Here is a 21,364-nt window from a genome sequence, read left to right as displayed (position 1 = left end):
ATAGGGGCAAGTTTTTTCCATTTTTGTTCTCTCTTACATTTGCATAAATTTTACATATAGCATATATGCGAATACATGTACATTATTCGTCCGTATAGGTAAGTATAAATATTTATATATATATTGTTAGTTTAAGTTGCAAATATTTTCTTTTTTAACAGTAGTTATACATTGGGAGCACTCTTCAAAATGGAAATGAAATTTACATGCTACATATACTATTTTTTAGAAAACTTACGAATTTGAACTCGTATAATTTTCTTTTGTTTTCGGCAAATGAATTATTTTTTTGAATTAACATTTGCTTCTTTTTTTTTTTAATTTGAACTGTTTTATTACTATATTTTTAAAAGGTAAAGTTAATTATGTTATAGTTAATATTACCTCAAAAAAAAAAAGGAGAGAAATGAGAAAGGATACAAAAATGTATTATATATATATGTACGTATATACGCGTATGTATAGCGAATATTAATCAAAGTTATATCTTTTTGGAAAAAGAAAAAAAATAATAAATTCTAAGAATGGTAAAAGGAAGATTTATTATAAAAAAAAAAAAACAAGAAGCACAGACAAAAAATATAACATATACACATACTTGTATGCATACATACTTATATGCTTATATACCTATATGTACACATTCTTTAAATACCCTTGTATATATGTAAACATGCTTATAAATACCCATGTATATATGTACACATGCCTGTGTATATACCACATAAAACATTAAAAAAACAATTGTTTCCACAAATGGACAACCTGCTTTTCTTTTTACGTTAAATAATTTTCTTTAAATCAATAAGATTTTAATGTGATTTATGATAATTTCGAATTTTTTTTTCTAATATTATAATTTTTTTTTTTTTTAATTTGTTTGAGATGGCATGCAATACGTTTTTTCAGGACCAAAAGGTGAATAGCAAATGTAAATGAGTTGTAGATAAATTTGAAGGAAATATCCATGTAATTTTTGGACATCTGAATAAATTTAGCATTCCATATGATTTGCGAACATACATATTTATATATATATAAGTCCATACATATGGCGGCGTGTTACTTTAGCACATTATAGCAATTCTGAAATAACCTTTTTTTGTTCTTCTGTCAAATTTTTGGGAAATTGCACCAAAAATTTTATATAAAGATCTCCAAATTTATTTGAGTTTTTAATAGGCATACCTTTATTTTGTACTTTAAGAATTTCATTATGAGATGTTACCGTTTGCTTGTTTATATGAATAGGTGCCCCACTAATATGATCAATATGTTTAGAAAATCCAACTAAAGCATCTTTTAAGGATATTTCATAAAATTGATGTAAATCATTATTTTTTCTTTCATATATTTTATGTTTTTTTGTTTCAATTATAAAAATTATATCTCCATGTTCTTGACCAAATTCTTGCTTCCCTTTTTTTTCAAAAACTATCTTATCATTAGTTTTCATTCCTTTTTCAATTTCTAAGGTGAGTTCAATAGTTTTTTCTTCTTTCATACCATTTGGACAATAAGCACAATTTTCATTCCATGCTTTACCCCTATCAATACAGTTATCATCTCTCATTTTATTTTGCATAATAAAACCTGGGGCAACTTGTTGTGTAATTGTTTTATACCCTTTACCACTACATTCTTTTTTTTTCACAATACAGTCATCAATTCTTAAGCAGTTGACATCTCTTGTATACACAACAGAAAAAAATTCCCCATTGTACAGCTGTTCTAAATTCATTTCAACATATAATGTTAAACTTTCTGCTTTTTTAATTTCATCTCTTTTAAAACCAGCACCACCAAAAAAACTTTCATAGACATTAAAATGATCTGTTGGATCTTCATCCATTTTATTTCTTTCTACATTTTTGGCGGCTTGTAATCCGTGATGGTCATACACTTTTCTCTTTTCTTCGTCACTTAATATTTCATAAGCTTCTACAATTTCATTAAAACGATTATTTGAATTTTTATCTGTTGCTTTATCTGGATGATATTTTTTCGATAATTTTCTATAAGCCTTTTTTATTTCTTCAGTACTTGCATATTTGTCAACACTTAGCACATCATACAACTTTGTATGATTATAATCATCATCTACTTCTTCATGTGTATACCATGCATTAATAAATATTTCCCATTTTTTATTTATTTTAAATGATTTTAAAATGACTAAAATTACTAGAGTGAAGTAAATCCTGCTCTTAATCATATTTACTCAAGTAGAAATCTATAATATTTATATATACACATACATACATGTTCATACATATATGTACATATACATCTGTAATCTAAATTGCCATAAATGTTATTTCACTTATTGTACTACTACACAATAATGTTTTTATATTACGGCTAACAAAATAATGGGTGATTATACCTATGCTCCCTCTGGAATATTCGGTATGTTCTTGTCAGTTCAAATATACTATCCCTCCGAATTAAGAGATATCGAATTAATAATTTTTTATTACTTTATTTTTTATTATTATTCTTATTATGCTTTAAAAATACAGAAAATATTTATGTAAGAGTTTAATTCGCCCCAATTTTTGAGAAGTTTCGAAATGCCATTTATTATATTTACAAATATATATATATACTTACATACAGATATATACTTGCATACGCGTATATACGTATACACGCGTATATACGTTATATATGTATATATTCACATAATAAGTAATATATTGCTAAGAATTATTATTTTTATAACATAACAACTGCTATTCGATTTACATTCAATTTTACTCTTGCAATTGCTTTCTTTAATGATCTTTTTCTAATTAATTATAGATAATATATTTTAATAATCCATGATTTTTTTCTTTATTAATTTATAAATTATTGCAATAATAATTTATAAGAATAAATATTTTATTTCTTTTAAGGAGAAATAACTAATATTATTACGTAATAACTTGAAAAAATCAAATATTGCAAGAATAAAAAATTAAAAATAGTACGTAAAAAAAAAAAAATGTTGCTTGTGTTTGTATAAATAATTTATATATAAATTATGTTACATTTGTAATGCAATATTCGTAATAAGCCTAAGATATATCTTGTTGGAAAAAACAAAATTACAAGGCGTATTATGTATTATGTTTAAAAGATATATATCGTAATGTAAAAACATTATATATATATTATAAAACATGATGTACATATAATTATTAAAAGTGATATATATACATAATGATAAAACGTGATATATATATATAATATTAAAACATTATTTTAATGTCCAAAGGTGATATATTATAATGCTAAAAGGTGAAAAATTATAATGCTAAAAGGTGAAAAATTATAATGCTAAAAGGTGAAAAATTATAATGCTAAAAGGTGAAAAATTATAATGCTAAAAGGTGAAAAATTATAATGCTAAAAGGCGATATATTATAATAATAAAAGGTGATTAACTTTTCAAGAACCTTAAGTCAAACGATGCTAAATTGAAGTGTACTTTTCAAAATTAAGTAGATTAAAGAAAAATGTAAGAAGAAAAATGTGAAAGCATTAATAAAATAGATTGCTATAATAAGGAATTATAATAAAATTCATTTTACGTTATTATTAAAGAGGAAATACTACATCATCGATGAGCCCCCAAATGAAATAGGATTATTAAATACACATTATATATGTATACATACGAGCATTCATTATAGATTTGCTTATATCTTATGTGTAATGTCCAAGTATAAGACACAAAAAAAAAAAAAAAAATACTGAAAAGAATAATTAGGTGATAATGATAATAGGAACTGTAAAATTTATCATTAGATATAAATAAAATAAAAAGTAAAATTTTAAGTGTCTTATTGGCTTATAAGAACACATGGGGAAAAACTCAAAAGATAATATTGATCTTTCATAAGTTAAATAGGTTAAAAAAATAGGCAACTAATATCATTCCTTTGATTGTCAGTATCAATAAAATTATTTGACAACATTTTTTTTTTTTTTTTTTTCATTTTTAAGTAGAACAACGATAATAAAAATAAACTACATAATAAACTTTCTAATATTCTATACATTAATATATACAGCATTATTCGTACAGTATAAGCAAGATAAAGAATAAAGGAATATTTTTAAAGGAAAATGAGGAAAAATAAGAAAAAGGTCAAAAAAAAAAATTATTTACTATGGGAAAACGGAAATGTTTAAAGAAACCATTTTTCTACTCTACAAAATGACATATGGTGTATGAAAAAAAATATAAAGGGACAAATGATTTGATTTTATTTTTTTTGTTTTTTTGTTTTTTTGTTTTCCGTCATTAATTATAGTTTTATATGCTTTAAAAGAAATTCTTGAAATACATAACTTAAAAAAAAAAAACTTATAAAAATGTAAAATGTTATATTATATTGAAGAAAGGGGGGGAGTTTTCTTTTAAGCACATGTTTTTTTTTCTTTACTATATAAAAATTTTATGTATTATTATAAGCATTTCTCTTTTGTCCTTATATAATTGTCAAATTCTATGAATACTATGTATATAGTGTATTTAAAAAATAATAAAAGTTCAAATTATTAATTTAAATTTTATTAGGCAATAAAGAATATTTATCCAATTAATATTTGCCATTTAACTAAATATATTAGCAAACATAAAATAATAGTTTAAAATGTAATGATATTATTTACACCTTGTTTCAATTTATACGGGGAGGTGAGAATATCTAATAATATATGCATATCTGATGTAAGAAACGTTAAATATTCAATTAGAAATAAATTTAAAAAAAAAAAAATTCTTTTAATTTTGTATAAATAATATATGAGTATAAAATAGTAGCATGTTTGTGTATATATGTAAATTTTGAACAATGTGGGAAATTTTATAACTTTTATATAACTGCCTCTCACACCATTTATTTGTATTAATACATAAATTTATATATATGTATATATATGCATTTAAGCGTTAAGGAATATATGTATTATGTTAAAATATTACTATAATTTATGTTTTATATATTATTATAAAATAATATATATCATCATTTCATTTGTTTCTGCGAAATATTTTAACTTAAATATATTTTCATTTTATGGATTTTCCTTTTTTGCTATTTTCATATTTTAATACAGTTTCGAGTATATATATAAAAAATGCGCTTTTTTGTTTTTTTATGCATTTTCCATTTTAGATTTATTTCTTAAACATTAAGTTACGTATATAAATCTTGCAAATCTTATAAAGGGTTGAATTTATAGGGAGACAAATTTTTTTGTAAATTTTCAATAACGTATGTAATTTAATGATATTCACGATATTTTTTTTTTTTTTTAAAATGTCCTTTCTTATCAACAATTAATTTAAGTGATTTTGTTAAAAAGGTCAAAATGAAACTAAAAAAAAACATAAAAAACAACAATATGCATTTTTCTTATGAAATGGTGCATGGGCACATAATAATTTTTTGTATTAGTACAATTTATTTTTTTTTTGTTGTCTCACTTCGCTTTTTTTGGTAATATAAAAATTGAACTTGACAAATTATATATAATTCATAATTAACACAACATAATGATTTTAAAGAAAAGTAACAATAATTATACATGCTCAATTATATGTTTCATTAATGTAAAATACTTATAAATAAAATTACATAAATGTGTTTCTTGATGAATGAGATTGTATATTCTGCTCCTTTCATGCATTTGCCTCTAACTGTATGCATATCTATATATATAAACTGCTAAAAATGAGAAAATCAATGTTAAATATTTAAAAGAGTTGTAATTATACCGTGTGTTCGGAGACACAAACATTAAAAAAAAACATATATTTTTATATAAAAAATGAAAAATATATAAGTTGTTTTTGTGTTTTTTTGTTCTTTTGTTTTCTGTTTATTGTTCGTTTGTTTTGTTTGCTGTTTTGTTCTGTGCTTGTTTGTTTATTTGTTTTTTCCTTTTTTTTATGTGTAATACAATATCGTAATAAATATAAACATGCAGATAATGTTTTTATATTAACTCAAAACAATGAATTAAAAGAACAAAAATTTTCGATCGAAATTAAATTTCAAATACACTATTTAAAAAAATATAAGATTATTACATGCAAAAAGTGATATTTTTGGTTTTTATTGTTTTTTTTAATTATATACACAAAACTAAACATAAGCATTATAAGTTTATAATGTTAAAATAAATTTTATAAAAATAACTTAAAAAAAAAAAAAAAAAAAGTAATATTTTAGTAAATTTTTTATTCATAAAATGCTTATATTTAAAAAAAAAAAAAAAGTTAACGAAACAATAAAAAAAAGATAGAGGAATTGGATATATTTAAAAAAAAATAATTAACGAAATTGGAGTAATATGTGCCTTCTTCAGAGAAAATTTTGAATTATATATTTAAGCCCCTGTATATGGAAATATTTTTTCTTTTTGTGAAAAAGTACTTCACAGGTATATATATATTCATTTTCGTGTGTACCTTTTAATTTGGTTACTCAGGTTCTATAAACTTATGGGAATAAAAAAAATATTTACCTTAATTTTAGCATGTTCTAATATAAATTTTTAATTTTTAAAGTTATATAATTAAAAATTTTTTTTTTTATTTAATACATTATATATAATAAGTTTTAGTAAAATGGGCTAGGGAAGTATAATTTAAAAAAAAATGATAACTCCTCAGAATATACGAGTTTATATATATATATCGACTACTTACTGTTAAATTTGCATGTTTATAAAAATTTACTTAATATAAACCTACATAATTAATTAGCTTATATAGAGTAGGTTACCTAATGTCGAAATTACTGCTTCTAATAATAGTGTGCAATCTGCTTATTTCTGCTTTAGTATGTTCATATATACCATCCTTAGGAAGTATAGTTAATCTTTTTTTAAAAGCGCCATATAAAATATCATTTTTTAATTCTGAAAAAATAAAAGGTGAAATTCCAAATTTGCAAGATGGCGAGAATTTTACAACTAAAAATGGAATAAAAGATTTAGAAGGTGGGGATAGTAGCAGTGAGCAGGATAAAAAAGAAGTCGTACCAGAGGAAGGAGCTGGAGTGCAGAAAGAAGACGTAACATATAAAGAGGCTGTAGTAGAGAAAGAAGCCGTAGCAGTAAAAGAAGCAGAAGCAGAGGGAAAAGAAGTAGAAGCAGAGGGAAAAGAAGTAGAAGCAGAGGGAAAAGAAGCTGAAGCAGAGGGAAAAGAAGCTGAAGCAGAGGGAAAAGAAGTAGAATCAGAGGGAAAAGAAGTAGAATCAGAGGGAAAAGAAGTAGAAGAAGAGGGAAAAGAAGCTGAAGCAGAGGGGAAAGAAGCAGAAACAGAGGGGAAAGAAGCAGAAGCAGAGGGAAAAGATGTAGAATCAGAGGGGAAAGAAGCTGAAGCAGAGGGGAAAGAAGCAGCTGCCGTAAGAGCGGATGAAGTCCAGAAAAATGTTGTTGAAGAACATCCAAAAATAAGTAGTTTTTTTAAAAAGAGTAAAAAGCATAAATTTAATGGGGAAAGCAAAGATGAGAATAAAAAAGTTGATGAAAAACATGTGGAGACGAATATAGATCAAGACAAGCATAGTGAGTCCAAAAAGCTTACTACATATCTACTTCCTGGTGTTGGGGGAAGCACATTAATTGCGCAATATAAGAATGCATTAATTCCGAGTTGTGGAAGCAATGTTTTAAATTCAGAACCATTTAGAATATGGTTTAGCATAAAAAGATTGTTTTCTGTAACCACAAATATATATTGCACACTTGATACCATAAGATTAAATTATGATGTTGAAAAAAAATTGTACGTTAATCAACCAGGGGTAAATATTAGCGTAGAAGAATTTGGAAAACTTAAAGGTGTTCGACACTTAGATTATATTAGAAATACTGCTATAGCTATAACAAGGTATTACCATATTTTAGCATCTCAATTTACATCCAACGGCTATGTAGAAGGGGAAAGTATTATTGGTGCACCTTATGATTGGAGATATCCCCTAAACCAACAAGATTATGATACTTTTAAAAAACATATAGAACATATGTATGAAAAGAGAAATAAAATTAAAGTAAATTTAATAGGTCATAGTTTTGGTGGCTTGTTTATAAATTTTTTTTTATCGCGTATAGTAAATAAAGAATGGAAGCAAAAGTATATAAATAATATAATATATATGAGTTGCCCATTTAAAGGCACAGTTAAAACTGTTAGAGCATTACTTCATGGTAATAGAGATTTTATATCTTTTAAACTATCGAAACTTATTAGTTTTTCTGTATCAGATGGTATGATGAAAGCCATTGGAAATTCGATAGGTAGTCTATTTGATCTAATCCCATATAGAGAATATTATGAATATGATCAAGTGGTAATAATAATCAATATAAATGATAAACCAATTAATGAAAAAGTTATGCAGTCAGTAATAACAAGGTGTGGAATATACAATAAAGAGTGCTATCTTAATAGAACAGATATAAAATTAAAAGTATATACTTTATCAAATTGGCATGAATTATTAAGTGAAGATTTAAAAGAAAAATATTACAATAATTTACCATATATTGATAGGCATTTCGACATGGATCATGGTGTACCTATATATTGTGTCCATAGTACACAAAAAAATAAAAATACTGATTATTTGTTGTTTTATCAAAGAGAAAATTTGAATGATGAGCCGATTGTATATTATGGTGGAGGAGATGGTACAGTTCCCTATGACAGTTTAGCATCCTGTTCTAATTTCCACAACTCAGTAAAATATAAAAATTTCCAATATAACGGCCACATGGAGATTCTCCATAATCCTGAAGTTGCAAAATATGTATACAACATAGCTCAAACATATAATGAATAATGAGGAAAAAATGGTGGAAAAGGAAAATAAAAAAAAAATGAATTTCATACGCACAAATGTGTATATATATATATATATGTACGTTCCGATAATCACCTTATAACAACTATAATCCTTATTTATTTCCATTGTATGCACTTAATTCGTTAGCCGTACTTTTGCATAATGTTCACTGATCACGAATTTTTAAGTAGTATATGATATATACTCCCTTGTTTATTTTTTAATATTTTAGTTTTTCTTTTTTTAAGACCTTTTTATTTAACTTAAAATTTTATTATTATTTTTTTTTTTTTTTGCATATGCATATATTACATATTATTCTGATATTTCTTGTTTTTCTGTGACACACCCAGCCAATATTATTACATATTATTATTCTATTTCTTTTAATTAAATTTTTAGTTAATAGTTCTCCTTTTCGTAATTATAAAAAAAATTTTCAAAAAAAAAAAATGTGAATTACATTATTTAGGGTATCTTTTGTATTGTATATACCTAATAAATATACATTTTTTTTTTTTTAATTTAAAACTTTTTGCTTTCTACTTTAATAAAACACTTCCAGCCTTGTTTCAATAATTAGTTATATAATAATTTCATTTTGTTATTTTAAATATTCTTTTTAAGTATATTATGTTCTTATTTAAAGAGATTACATATTGAAGTTAAGAGGATAATTTTCACTGAAGTTTCATTAGTGGTTATAACACACAAAACTAAAGGGGAATAATGGAGTGAGGGAACTGCATTATTTAAGTATATTATGTACAGAATGTATAATTCTTATAAAATGTACAAAATATAAACTCGTTTTTTTAATTTTTTTAAGCTTCGCTCAATAGTGAATAATTGTTTATTACATTAACAAAATAAAAATGTAATTGTATTTGTTAAAAAATTATTAATAAAAAATATATACAAATGAAAAAAAAAAAAGAAAAAAAAGATAACATTCGTAATGTCCTCATTTAAATTAGTGTACTATAATAAATACTAACTTAAACATATAGTTACGAAAATAGCAAGTTCCTATCTTTCTCATAATTTTATTTTAAAATATGGTATAATTTCATAGTTTTGTGTGCATGTGTAGTAACATACATTTGTAGTACTTTTGCCATTAATAACTAGAAAAAAAAAAAAATTATTAAATTATTATTATTTATATATTAATTTATTGAGGAAAAACAAAATGCCAAATTTTTTATAAATACATTATGCGAGTGCTAAGTATCAATTGCCAAGGAACTTGCTACGCAGAGATAATTATAATGCTACAAAAAATAGTTATGTATACGTATAATATTATATGGAACTATATTGTATTATATTATATAATTTTGCAGTACCTTTTGTACTTCATAAAATTTTAAAATATTTTTATAACTTTTTTTTTTAAAAAAATATGTATTGTATCATAAAATTTAATTAAAATGAAATTAAAAGAAGAAAAAAGAAAAAAGATAAAAAAATATCAAAAGGAACGTCATATCTTAATCTTAAAAGAAAAAAATAAAATAACAAAGAGTGTAATAATAGAATGCCATAGCAAAAACATTTAAAAGGCAAAATTACTAAATATGTGTAGATATTCAAAATAAAACAAAAAGTTTGAAAATATGTAATAATAATAATAATAATGATCTATTTTATGGCTTATATACTATATAATATTTCTTAAAATAGTCATCTACCAAAGGAAAATACATTGATGCATAAAATATATATTTACTTATGAACAAAAATGATAAAAATTTTTAACTACAATAATATAATTATTGTCATTTTTATATTTCTCTATCTGATATAAAAAAGGAAAGAAGTAAAAAGGCGATCAAAACGTGTGAAGAAACACATAAATACCCCCATACCTTCGTAAATTATACATACATAAATTCATAGATACATATACACATACATATACAAATACATAAATAAGTACAATTTATATATATATATATACATTTATAATTGCCCTTTTATTTCTATAATAAACAAATAAGCGTTGTGAACATTTTTCATGGTTCGTTTTATATTTAGATTATTTTTATATACCTCATAAAGTTATATAAAGCAGACAGATAATGAAACAAAAAAAAAATTAAAAGAAAAGAAATAGTAATAGCTATAGTAATAGCTATAGTAATAGCTATAGTAATAGCTATAGTAATAGCTATAGTAATAGCTATAGTAATAGCTATAATAATAGCAATAGTAATAGCTATAATAATAGCAATAGTAATAGCAATAATAATAGCAATAGTAATAGCAATAGTAATAGCAATAGTAATAGCAATAGTAATAGCAGTAGTAATAGCAATAGTAATAGCAATAATAATAACAGAAAGAAGAGAAAAAAAAACAGAAAATAAAATTTAATATAAGAGGAAATAAGAGATACGAATCTGTGTTTCGTAAAATTTTGCGGATCTTTTGTCATATTTTTAAGGGAATCAGAAATTGATAATAGGTTATATTTATGTGTAAATATATTGAAAGATACCCAGTAGTACACGACCTAATACATGCCTTGGTACAAAATGAAAAATACCAACAGGACAACATCAGCTTATGAAAATAAGGGCATGAACGGTTCATACAATACCAAAACGTTGTGGGTAGGGGACTTGGATAAAATAAAAGATGAAGTAGTTGATGAAAATTATATTGTATATTGTATGTTTTATGAATTTTCAGAAGATATAATAAAAATAAAATTATGTAAAGAGAAAAATTCACAAAAGAATTCATATGCTTTTATTGAATTCTCTAATTTCGAAATTGCAAAATATTGCTTTGATAATTTAAATGGAAAATGGATACCTGGAAAAATTCATAAATTTAAATTAAACTGGGCCAAATATAATATTACTGATAATATAAATTCTAATGAAAAAAATATAGATGTAGAGTTAGATGATAAGGGGACATATTCTATTTATGTTGGCAGTTTACCTAAAAGTACAACAAAAGAAGAAATTGAAAGTTTATTTTCCAATTTTTATAATAGTATTTGTTTTGTTAAAATGATTAAAAATACACAGAAAAATCATAATAAAATATATTGCTTTATACACTTTTTTAATTATGAAGAATGTATTAGGGCTCTAGCAGAAATGGATGGATATGTTTTTAAGGGGTATAAAATTAAAGTAAGTAAATCACATGGAATTAAAGGAAATAATAACTCTGAGGTGAATAATTACGATTATATAAGTAAGAATTATGAAGTTCAGTTTAATAATTTAAAAAGCATGAACATGAACAACTACAACAAGGACAATTATAACAGGGATAATTACATCACTAATAATTATAACGCGGATAACTATAACGCGGATAACTATAACGCGGATAACTATAACGCGGATAACTATAATGCGGATAACTATAATGCGGATAACTATAATGCGGATAACTATAATGCGGATAACTATAACGCGAATAATTACAACAAAGAGGGTTATATTCCAAGCATTTACCACGTAAACAATAACAAGATGATGAATAATCTAACAGATAAAGAGGAAAATAATAATTGTGACCCGAATAAAAATTGTTATTTTTATTATAGTAATGTAAATAATAAGTTAAATAATCCATATGATATAAATTATTATGATCACATTAATTCGAATATTACTTCATATCCTGGTTACACAACTAATACAAATAGTACGCATTCGTATAATGCGAATAATTATTCTAATCCTATTAATCATCTTAACTATTACACAAGTCAAATGATACAAATAAATAATTACACCGGAACGGATGTTAATCCAGTTAATACTTATACAGGAGATATTAGTCTTATGAATAACTACACGGGTGATACTGCTCATATGAACAATTACACCAATGAAATGAATTATGTAAATAACTACAACATATGTTCTTCTAATAATGTCAAGCAGCTCCCTATTAATTATAAAATGAATAGCGGAAATTATGTTAGTGACATAATTAATGATAATTCAGGAAATAATGGGAAAAATATTTTACTTGATGATAAAAAAAAAACAGATAATATAAATATTTCTGATGTGAGTACAGAAGAGAAAATAAATAGTACGAAACAAGATGAAATAAATGAAAAAGATGTAAATACATCTAATGACTCGTGCGAATTACATTTTTATAATCTTCAATCATCAAACAATGAATATAACAATTATAGTTCACTTCAAAGGAAAAATAGTGACATCCAAGAAATTAATTATAGTGATAATATTAGGATATGTGCTAAAAATTATAATAAAAATGATCCTAATAATAATTATTATTATTACGATGCTGATACAAATAAAAATGATAATAAGGATAAAAATAATATTAGAAATCATAGCAACACGAATAATAGTACGAATAATGATAGTATTGACAATAACGACACCATTGATAACGATCAGAGCGTTCATAATAATGACACAATTGACAACGATCATAGCATTAGTAACAGTGGTAGTGTAGATGGTCACAGCAATAATAACAGTAATGTTAACAGTGATAGTAGTAATGGAAATAGAACTGACAGTAGTAAGAGTAATGCCAACAACAGTAATGGTAACGGGAACAGTAACAATAACATGGATAGTAACAGTAATGGTAATAAAGTCTGATAATACCAATCACAGGGATATTTTAATTGTATAGCGTACATCACAGAAAGTGTTATAAATAAACCATGTACTCATCATATAATGTTAAATAGGGATAAGTGTAGAGAATTATTCGTTTACTTTGTTTATACAACTTCACCATTATATGTAGCAGTGAAACGGTAATTTACGAATATATATATATATATATATATATATGTTAGATTTGAGGTATATTCAACTGAACACATAATGTACATTTACTATTTAAGGACCATATTTAGGTGTACCCTTATTTCTTAACGCACAGAAACATATTACATTTACACATTAAATAATTATATTCATAAAAGAAATATATCATAACACACCTCACATTGATACTTCAGCAAATGTATAGTACATATCTTAGAGATAAACATCAGGGGGGGGGGAAAAGAAAAGATATACAAGAAGTAATGTTCAGACATCACAAAAATTTTAAAAAAGGGACATACATGATTGCATGAACTTTATTATATAAGAGCTTTTTTTTTTTTTTTTTTTAAATTAGTGAATGCAATAATAGTCCATATATATACATACATACGTACATATATATATATATATTTATACTTCCATTTTAAATGTATGAATACCTGTTATCCTTATTTGTTTCCCCGATTTTTGTGTAATTTTTAACAGTTTTTTTTTTTTTTTTTTATTTCCTATTCCACACCTAACTCATCTTGTGCTATATTACGACTCTCATCTTTGTATTATACATTTAATATAAGAACAAATGATAAGAGAATGACTATTTACATACAAAAAAGTGCTAAATGTTTTGTATTTAGTATAGCTGTAATCATACTCAAAACCTCGTAATTGTTGTTTATAAAGTAAATATCGTACCCTTTTGTTAATTTTATTAACTCGTCCTCCATCACTTATGTTCTCGCAAAGTTATTTATTTATACATACTTATATAGACATATATATATATATATATATATATATATATATATATATATATATATGGATATATTTGTTATGATATCTTGGAAAGAGCATTTATTTGTTATTTTTTCATCCAAACTGTTGCAGTTTCATCTGAAGAAAATATGTATACATGTTAGAAACAACACTTTCATTCACGAAAAATTTATAAATATTTAAAAAAAAAAGAAAAAAGAAAAATGAAAAAAGAAAGAAATACGTAAATACATCAATAAATGAATTAATGCGTAAATACACAAATAAATGAGTAATTACGTTAATACATGAAAAATCATATGAATAAATAAATTATGTTACTGCAAGGGTAAACTCCATCACCTTTTGGTTAAAAAATTAAAACTAATGATGTAACAATGACTGAAAAAAAACCCATAAATGAAAAAAAAAATAGCATGCATAAAGTTAAATATCTTTCAAAACGGTTTTTAACATTATGTCTGTTTTTGAAATAAATCAAATTGGGTAAAAGGCTGAAAAAAAAAAAAAAAATATAAAAATAAATATAAGAATAAAAATAAAAAGGTTGTATATTTGTCACTAGGAAGCGGTCAAAAAACATGCATACAAAATGTGCTCAATTTTTTAATTTTTTAAAAAGAACCTGAGTCGTAACATGTACACGGTTATACATAAACATATATATATACATGTGAACATGTACATGCAAAGTGTATAAGTGTGCACTTAATTTTTTATTTATATATTTTGTCTTACCACGAAATGAGGGTTGAAGTTATTCCTCCACCAATTCCTATAACATTCGACAACTTTTTAACATTGAATGCTATAAGGGCGCATAGAATGGTTACACAAATTGAAACAAGCATTCTCTGATCTTTGTCATCAGTTTGCGATTCATGTGTGCTTGTATTTTCGGTAACATCATCAGGTATATTTTCTTGAAATGGGTTTTGTGTGTCTTCTCTTAAAAGTGCTGATAAATTTTCTGAATATCTATTTCTTCTAAAAATATATAAATACAATCTTAAAAACCTATTACGGCCAGATTGGTATAAGGATAAAATACTTGAATAAGATCCCATAAAATTCAAAGGAACGGAAAAAAAAAAGGTTACGGATAAAAGAAATTTACATAAAAGTATTGACACGTTTGAATCTTCATAATTTAATACAACATTATCTTTAGCTGTATTTAAAAAAGATAAATATCCTAAAAATCCAAATAATGTATAAAATATTATTTGTAATAAAACACTTCTATATGCTGATTTAGTTAATCTTTTGTGGGTTGGCTGATTAAACTGTCCTGTTATGAAACATGCATTTGGTTGCTGGGAAAATGAAAATAGCAAAATGTTAAAACATTTAAAAAAATGTATATCTATATTAAATAAAACTATTTTCTTATCATTTAATAAGTTATAATAATATCGGGTTTGCCATCCAATCGTTAGGACTGTTATAGATAAGGAAAACAAGGAAAAAACAAGAAACGAATTTAATGATCCTACTTGATCTCGAAAGGTTACTGGTAAAATTAATAAACAAATCACAATAATTAAAAATATGTGATTACAAAAAAAGGCTGGAAAATTAAATACATAAAAAATACTACTTAAAAAATTACTTATGAGTATTAATATTAATATATAGCTAGAAAGAAAACCAAACGTTAACCCAATATCAATTATTGTTTTATGATATTTGTGTCCAATCTTTTTTAACAAATTCCCATATACAAATGTATTATGCTCTAATGATGATAAGCATAAGATATTTGTAGTCACATAAGATTCTATTGCGTTCAAAAAGATAAGAATAACACTTAAAATTATACCTAATTTTGAAAAAACATAAGGAAAAGACAGAAAACCCACACCTATAGCAGTACATAAAAATAGCACGGTGCTAGAGCGTACACCACCAGGTGTAAAACGACTAAATGTTCTTCCTTTCCAATTTTTTTTCCTTATTCTTTTTCTTTCTTCTTCTACTTCCATTTCTTCTATTTCTGCTTCCACTTCTGCATGTTCAATTTCTGAATGTCCAACTTCTGCATGTTCAATTTCTGAATGTCCAACTTCTGCTTGTTCAACTCCTATTTCTGCTACTTCTGCTACTTGGTGTACATATTTCCCCCCCTCCAATGCCTCAACAACTTTATTTTCTTCGTCATAACTTACACTTGTGTTTATTTCGTAATAATTTGCACCTATATTTCCAATGTCGTTATAATTATCATTCTCATTATCTTTGTCATTATCGCCTAAATTTACGTATTGATTTATTTTACAATTTCCCCCATTTATGTTTATTTCTTTCTCATAGATATTCTTATATTTTTTCTTATATTTGTTCTTTTTCTTATTTAATGGATATACAGTTTTTACACTAGACTTCGATGAAATGTGATTGCTCTTTTCATTAGCTTCTATGTAACCATTAACATATCCGTTCATATTACTACCCTCTTCTACGTATAAAGAATTTTTGTAATCATTTATATTTTCATTATCGTGTTTACCTTTATATGAGCTTTGTTCATTTTCTATTTTAGAATTGTGGTCATAGGCGGCTACTGACCCATTTTCATTCATTGTATATAAATTCAAAAACTACAACAAAATTTTTTTAAAAAAATCGATGTTACGAAAACTGTCAGGGGATTTTATATATAGGTATCCTCATTTAACAAATGGACGATTCCATGTGCAAAATTTTAACATACAAGGTTGATGATTATGGATATATTATACGTATGTATATATAGATATATACACTTAAATGTATATAAATAAAGACATACATGAATGAACAAAATGGAAATGTTGCTATCAGTTATTTTTGATTCCTTACCTTTGTTTTCTTTATACCTACAATTATTTCGTATAAAATATGAAGGTAAAATAATTAACTAATTATCCTTTTCTTAAGAATTATAATTTTTACAAGAAAAAAACATCTATACAAATATATATTATAAAGTAGGCATATATAAATGTTTCAAAATTGTATCTCGTATAAGTGTTAACAATATGTAAGGAATATTACCAATATTTATTAAAAATGTTGGAAAATACATAAAAAAAAAAAGAGGTATATATATTAAAAATTAATGATATAAAAGCAAAAGCCTAAAACGAAATTAATAAGAAATGTAAAAACGTTAGAACGCTATATTAAAATGAGGGATAATATATTCTTATTTGCCATTAAGAAAAAAAAAAAAAAAAGTTTAGGGGAAACAGTAAAAATATAATATGTACGGATAAATCTAACAAAATATAAATTAAAAATTAATAGAACTCAAATATATGTAATATTGGAATTAAAAGGAAAAAGAGCGAAAATCAAAAAATAAAATCAATACATAAAGTATCATTAAAAAAGCCAATGTGGAAAAGAAAAAAAAAAAAAAAGATTAAACTGTATCTATGGATATAAAAATTAATAAAAAACAAAAGAATTTCTTATTAAATAGTAATTACTTTTATAATTATTAAATGTAATTTTAACAGCAAAAGGGAGGAAAAAAAACTTATTTCAGCAAAAACAAAAATAACATTTTGTTTCAATAGGTACAAATATGTAATGTATATATATATATATATATATTACATATGTATATTATGTACATGTACATAAATGTACCTATATATATATTTTATTTATATATATCCTTCTGTAGCATAGGTAAAAACAAGCAAGGAAAAATTTTATGAAAAATATATGCATTTGAAGAAATTTTATGCTTAAAATATTTTTCCTACATTTTAATATTGGCAATTTAAATTATGTATAGATGCATACTATATAATTACTATAATATTTACATTCCCTACATACATGTATTCGTATTTGTGATAATTTTTTCTGGTGCCTTTTTTTTATTTTTTCTTTAATCTTTTAATTTAAATAATATTTAGTAAAAATTTTGCCATCTTCTCTTACAAAACTATAACAATTTTTCCTTTGATTTATGAACATCATAAGAAAAGAAACAAGACTAATTAATATATTTTTATAATAATTTACACCTTTGTTTATATATTTAATATATTTATATATAATAATGAAACAGAAAATTGAAATGAAACACTTGTTATTTTAATTTTTATTTTAATTTTTTTTAAAATGAAGAAAATTTTAAAACACTTTCGCATATTGAGTGTACCTATTGAAGATAACCCTCTTGCAACAATAAATGTAAAAGAATAAAAGAAAAAAGTAGTAACATGTATGCGTACGTGTAAATAAAGTTGATATTGAGATAACATAATTAAATATGAGAAACGCGTATAAAATTTTTATGGAAACAATGAAATGAATGTGCAACTTTATTAAATTTTAATAGTCCTTTACTTTTTACGCATATAATGAAAATATACACCTGCATACAGTTATATGAGCATATAAGTTCACATATGTTTATATATATATATATATATATATAAATGTATGTATGTATGTATATATTATATATACACATTCGTGCTTACAATTTTATATATATGTGCATGAGGTTTCAATTTTATTGCGTCATAGTTGTTTATAGCGAATTGTAAAGACATATCTGAAGGTGATAACTCGAACGGTGAAACTCTATGCGTAGCTGCGCTTGACAATATAATTAATGGAGAAAAATTAAAGGCATTTTTTTCGAAATTTGGAAGAATAAAATGTTTTAATCTTATAGAAAAAGCATATTTATCTAAAAATTTTAAAAATTTTGCTTATTGTATATACTTATTTTACGAGGAAAAAAATGTAATTGAAATAATCTTAGCATATACTGTTAATATAAATGAGTATTTTAAAAGCAATATACAGGTACCATATTCTATACATTTGGAAAAAAAAAAATTTATCTACTACTTAAAAAATTATTATGATAACCATTATAATTTGTTTTACGGAAAAAAGGTAATAATTAAGGATATTTTAAATTTAAATAAGAACAAAGGAAGAAAAAAAAAAAAAACGCTTAATTGATAAGGATGGGTTTAAAATTGTTCAGAATGTTTCAGACAAGCCGGAATTTGTAAATTCAATTTTTTCATCCACAAATGAAAAAATTAGTTATTTAAAAAAAAAAAAGAAAGTCAAAATTCATGAAAATTTTTATCTATTTCGAAAAAAGGATATTTTGGGAAATTCAAACAATATTTTTACAAAAGAAAAAAAAAAAAAAGCATAAAAAATAGTATGGAAAACGATAAATAATGGTAAAAATAATTTATAAAGCGTATGAAATATTTGCAATATGTTGTATTACATTATAACCGAAATTGTAAAACAAACATTAAGAACGAGAAATATTAGCGACAATATGAACAAAAAAAAAAAAAAAAAACATTGAGCATGTAAAACACTAAAACTTTTAGTTAAATTTTCAAATGAAATTTATATATACACATAAAAATAAATTAAAAAAAAAAAAAAAAAATTGTGAAGCATAAATTTTAAATGATATTCGAAACCCATGAAATTATACCATATATTTTAAAAAGTATTTGCACACAAAGTATATATATGTACTATATAATATTTTTATTATTTTTCGATGTAATTGCTCTTTGTGTAATATTTAACAATTTTTTTTTTTTGTTTTTAAAATTTTTGAAGTTCTTTTTATGGTTTAATTTTTTTTTTTTTAATATATGAAATACTCATCAGAAAGTAGTAATAATACCTAAGAGATTTAAAAAATTTTACTAGATAAAAAAAAATATATTATATATATATGATTACCCATTTTTTAGACTTTGATATATTACCAATATTTCAATGATTGTAATTTGGACAATTTTTTAAAATTATGCATGTCCATATAATACATAATGTATATATATACATATTCATATAAGATAGTGTCTGTTACATGTTAATTTGTTATATATATAATTATGGTAGTTTTAGAAGTTATTCTGTAAAAATATTTATATTAATCAGAACATTATGTCCATAAATATTTAGATAAAATCTGAATAAAATTTTTTTTTTTTTTTTTATTATATTTTATGTAATTATATATAAACATTATATATATGCTTATACAGCTCTAATTGATCTTCATTAGTATGAATATGAGTTAAAGTCTTACTAACAATGGTAAACTATAAACTTAGGTTATATATCCAAACAGTAAGATTATGAAATTTTTTTTAAAGTTGAAATTATATGTCTATTGGGTTCTTTATATTTGTTGATATATATTGTCCTTCATTAATTTTAATATATTATTTATTACCAAATTGATAAATAATATGTGCAGTGGTATTCTAAAAAGGGCAACTTAAAAATATTCATGTTGTACGTTACGTACATATATATTTTATATAATTACATACATTTTTTTGCCTTAAAGTTGTAAATATAAAAAAAAAATATGTAACAAAAAAATAAAAAAAATTCAAAAAGATAATACTGTATATATAAGGAAACCCTTTAAAGGAAAATGTAATTTTAAATTTCTTGATATATACATTTTTTTGTAATAAAAACAAATTTATTCATTCTAAATTTTTCTTTTTACAGAAAAAAAAGTGTTTCACCTGATCTTTTTTGTTTTTTATTGAAAACTAAAAAGGCTTCATGAGCTTAGGACGTACGTATGACATTAATTTTTGCTTATAATACTATAATTGAATATTTATGTATCATCTTTGTATAAAGTAATATACATGATTATGTGCATAAAATATATATATATGTATATAAAATATATTATGTATATTTATATATAAATGTATACATTTATATTTTTTTTTCCGCTCTAATATTTTTTGCCAGTGCGACAGAAAAAATTTTTTCTTTAAAAATTTTGAAAATTTTTTTTGAAGAACTTTAGGAATTATGCAAAGGATGATTTATATATATATATATATATATATATATATATATATTATTTATTTATTTTTTTTTGTTATCGTATAAATATTATAAAGT

General features: G+C 23.5%; 5 protein-coding genes across 5 annotated transcripts; 3 read left to right on the top strand and 2 right to left on the bottom strand.

Moving 5' to 3' along the window:
- Positions 1–1,075: 1,075 nt before the first annotated feature.
- On the bottom strand, positions 1,076–2,215 carry PmUG01_11034400 (DnaJ protein, putative; the record flags this gene model as incomplete). Its single annotated transcript, XM_029005998.1, has 1 exon — positions 1,076–2,215. The coding sequence occupies one exon, from the start codon at positions 2,213–2,215 to the stop codon at positions 1,076–1,078; it is 1,140 nt and encodes a 379-aa protein (XP_028862532.1).
- Positions 2,216–6,788: 4,573 nt separating this feature from the next.
- On the top strand, positions 6,789–8,852 carry PmUG01_11034300 (phosphatidylcholine-sterol acyltransferase, putative; the record flags this gene model as incomplete). The annotated part of the gene is made up of 1 exon (XM_029005997.1): positions 6,789–8,852. One exon carries the CDS (start codon positions 6,789–6,791, stop codon positions 8,850–8,852), a length of 2,064 nt encoding a protein of 687 aa, XP_028862531.1.
- Positions 8,853–11,395: 2,543 nt separating this feature from the next.
- On the top strand, positions 11,396–13,477 carry PmUG01_11034200 (RNA-binding protein, putative; the record flags this gene model as incomplete). Its single annotated transcript, XM_029005996.1, has 1 exon — positions 11,396–13,477. One exon carries the CDS (start codon positions 11,396–11,398, stop codon positions 13,475–13,477), a length of 2,082 nt encoding a protein of 693 aa, XP_028862530.1.
- Positions 13,478–14,780: 1,303 nt separating this feature from the next.
- PmUG01_11034100 (transmembrane amino acid transporter protein, putative) lies at positions 14,781–17,013 on the bottom strand (the record flags this gene model as incomplete). The annotated part of the gene is made up of 2 exons (XM_029005995.1): positions 14,781–14,925; positions 15,170–17,013. 2 exons carry the CDS (start codon positions 17,011–17,013, stop codon positions 14,781–14,783), a joined length of 1,989 nt encoding a protein of 662 aa, XP_028862529.1.
- A 1,537-nt stretch (positions 17,014–18,550) lies between these two features.
- PmUG01_11034000 (conserved Plasmodium protein, unknown function) lies at positions 18,551–19,613 on the top strand (the record flags this gene model as incomplete). Its single annotated transcript, XM_029005994.1, is given in 3 exon segments — positions 18,551–18,622; positions 18,962–19,381; positions 19,395–19,613. 3 exon segments carry the CDS (start codon positions 18,551–18,553, stop codon positions 19,611–19,613), a joined length of 711 nt encoding a protein of 236 aa, XP_028862528.1.
- Between the last annotated feature and the right edge of the window lie 1,751 nt (positions 19,614–21,364).

Source organism: Plasmodium malariae, assembly GCF_900090045.1.
Source record: "Plasmodium malariae genome assembly, chromosome: 11".
In the NCBI taxonomy this organism is placed as follows: domain Eukaryota; phylum Apicomplexa; class Aconoidasida; order Haemosporida; family Plasmodiidae; genus Plasmodium; species Plasmodium malariae.
The sequence above is the reverse complement of the archived record's forward strand: the minus strand, read 5'-3'. Positions and strand labels throughout refer to the sequence as shown.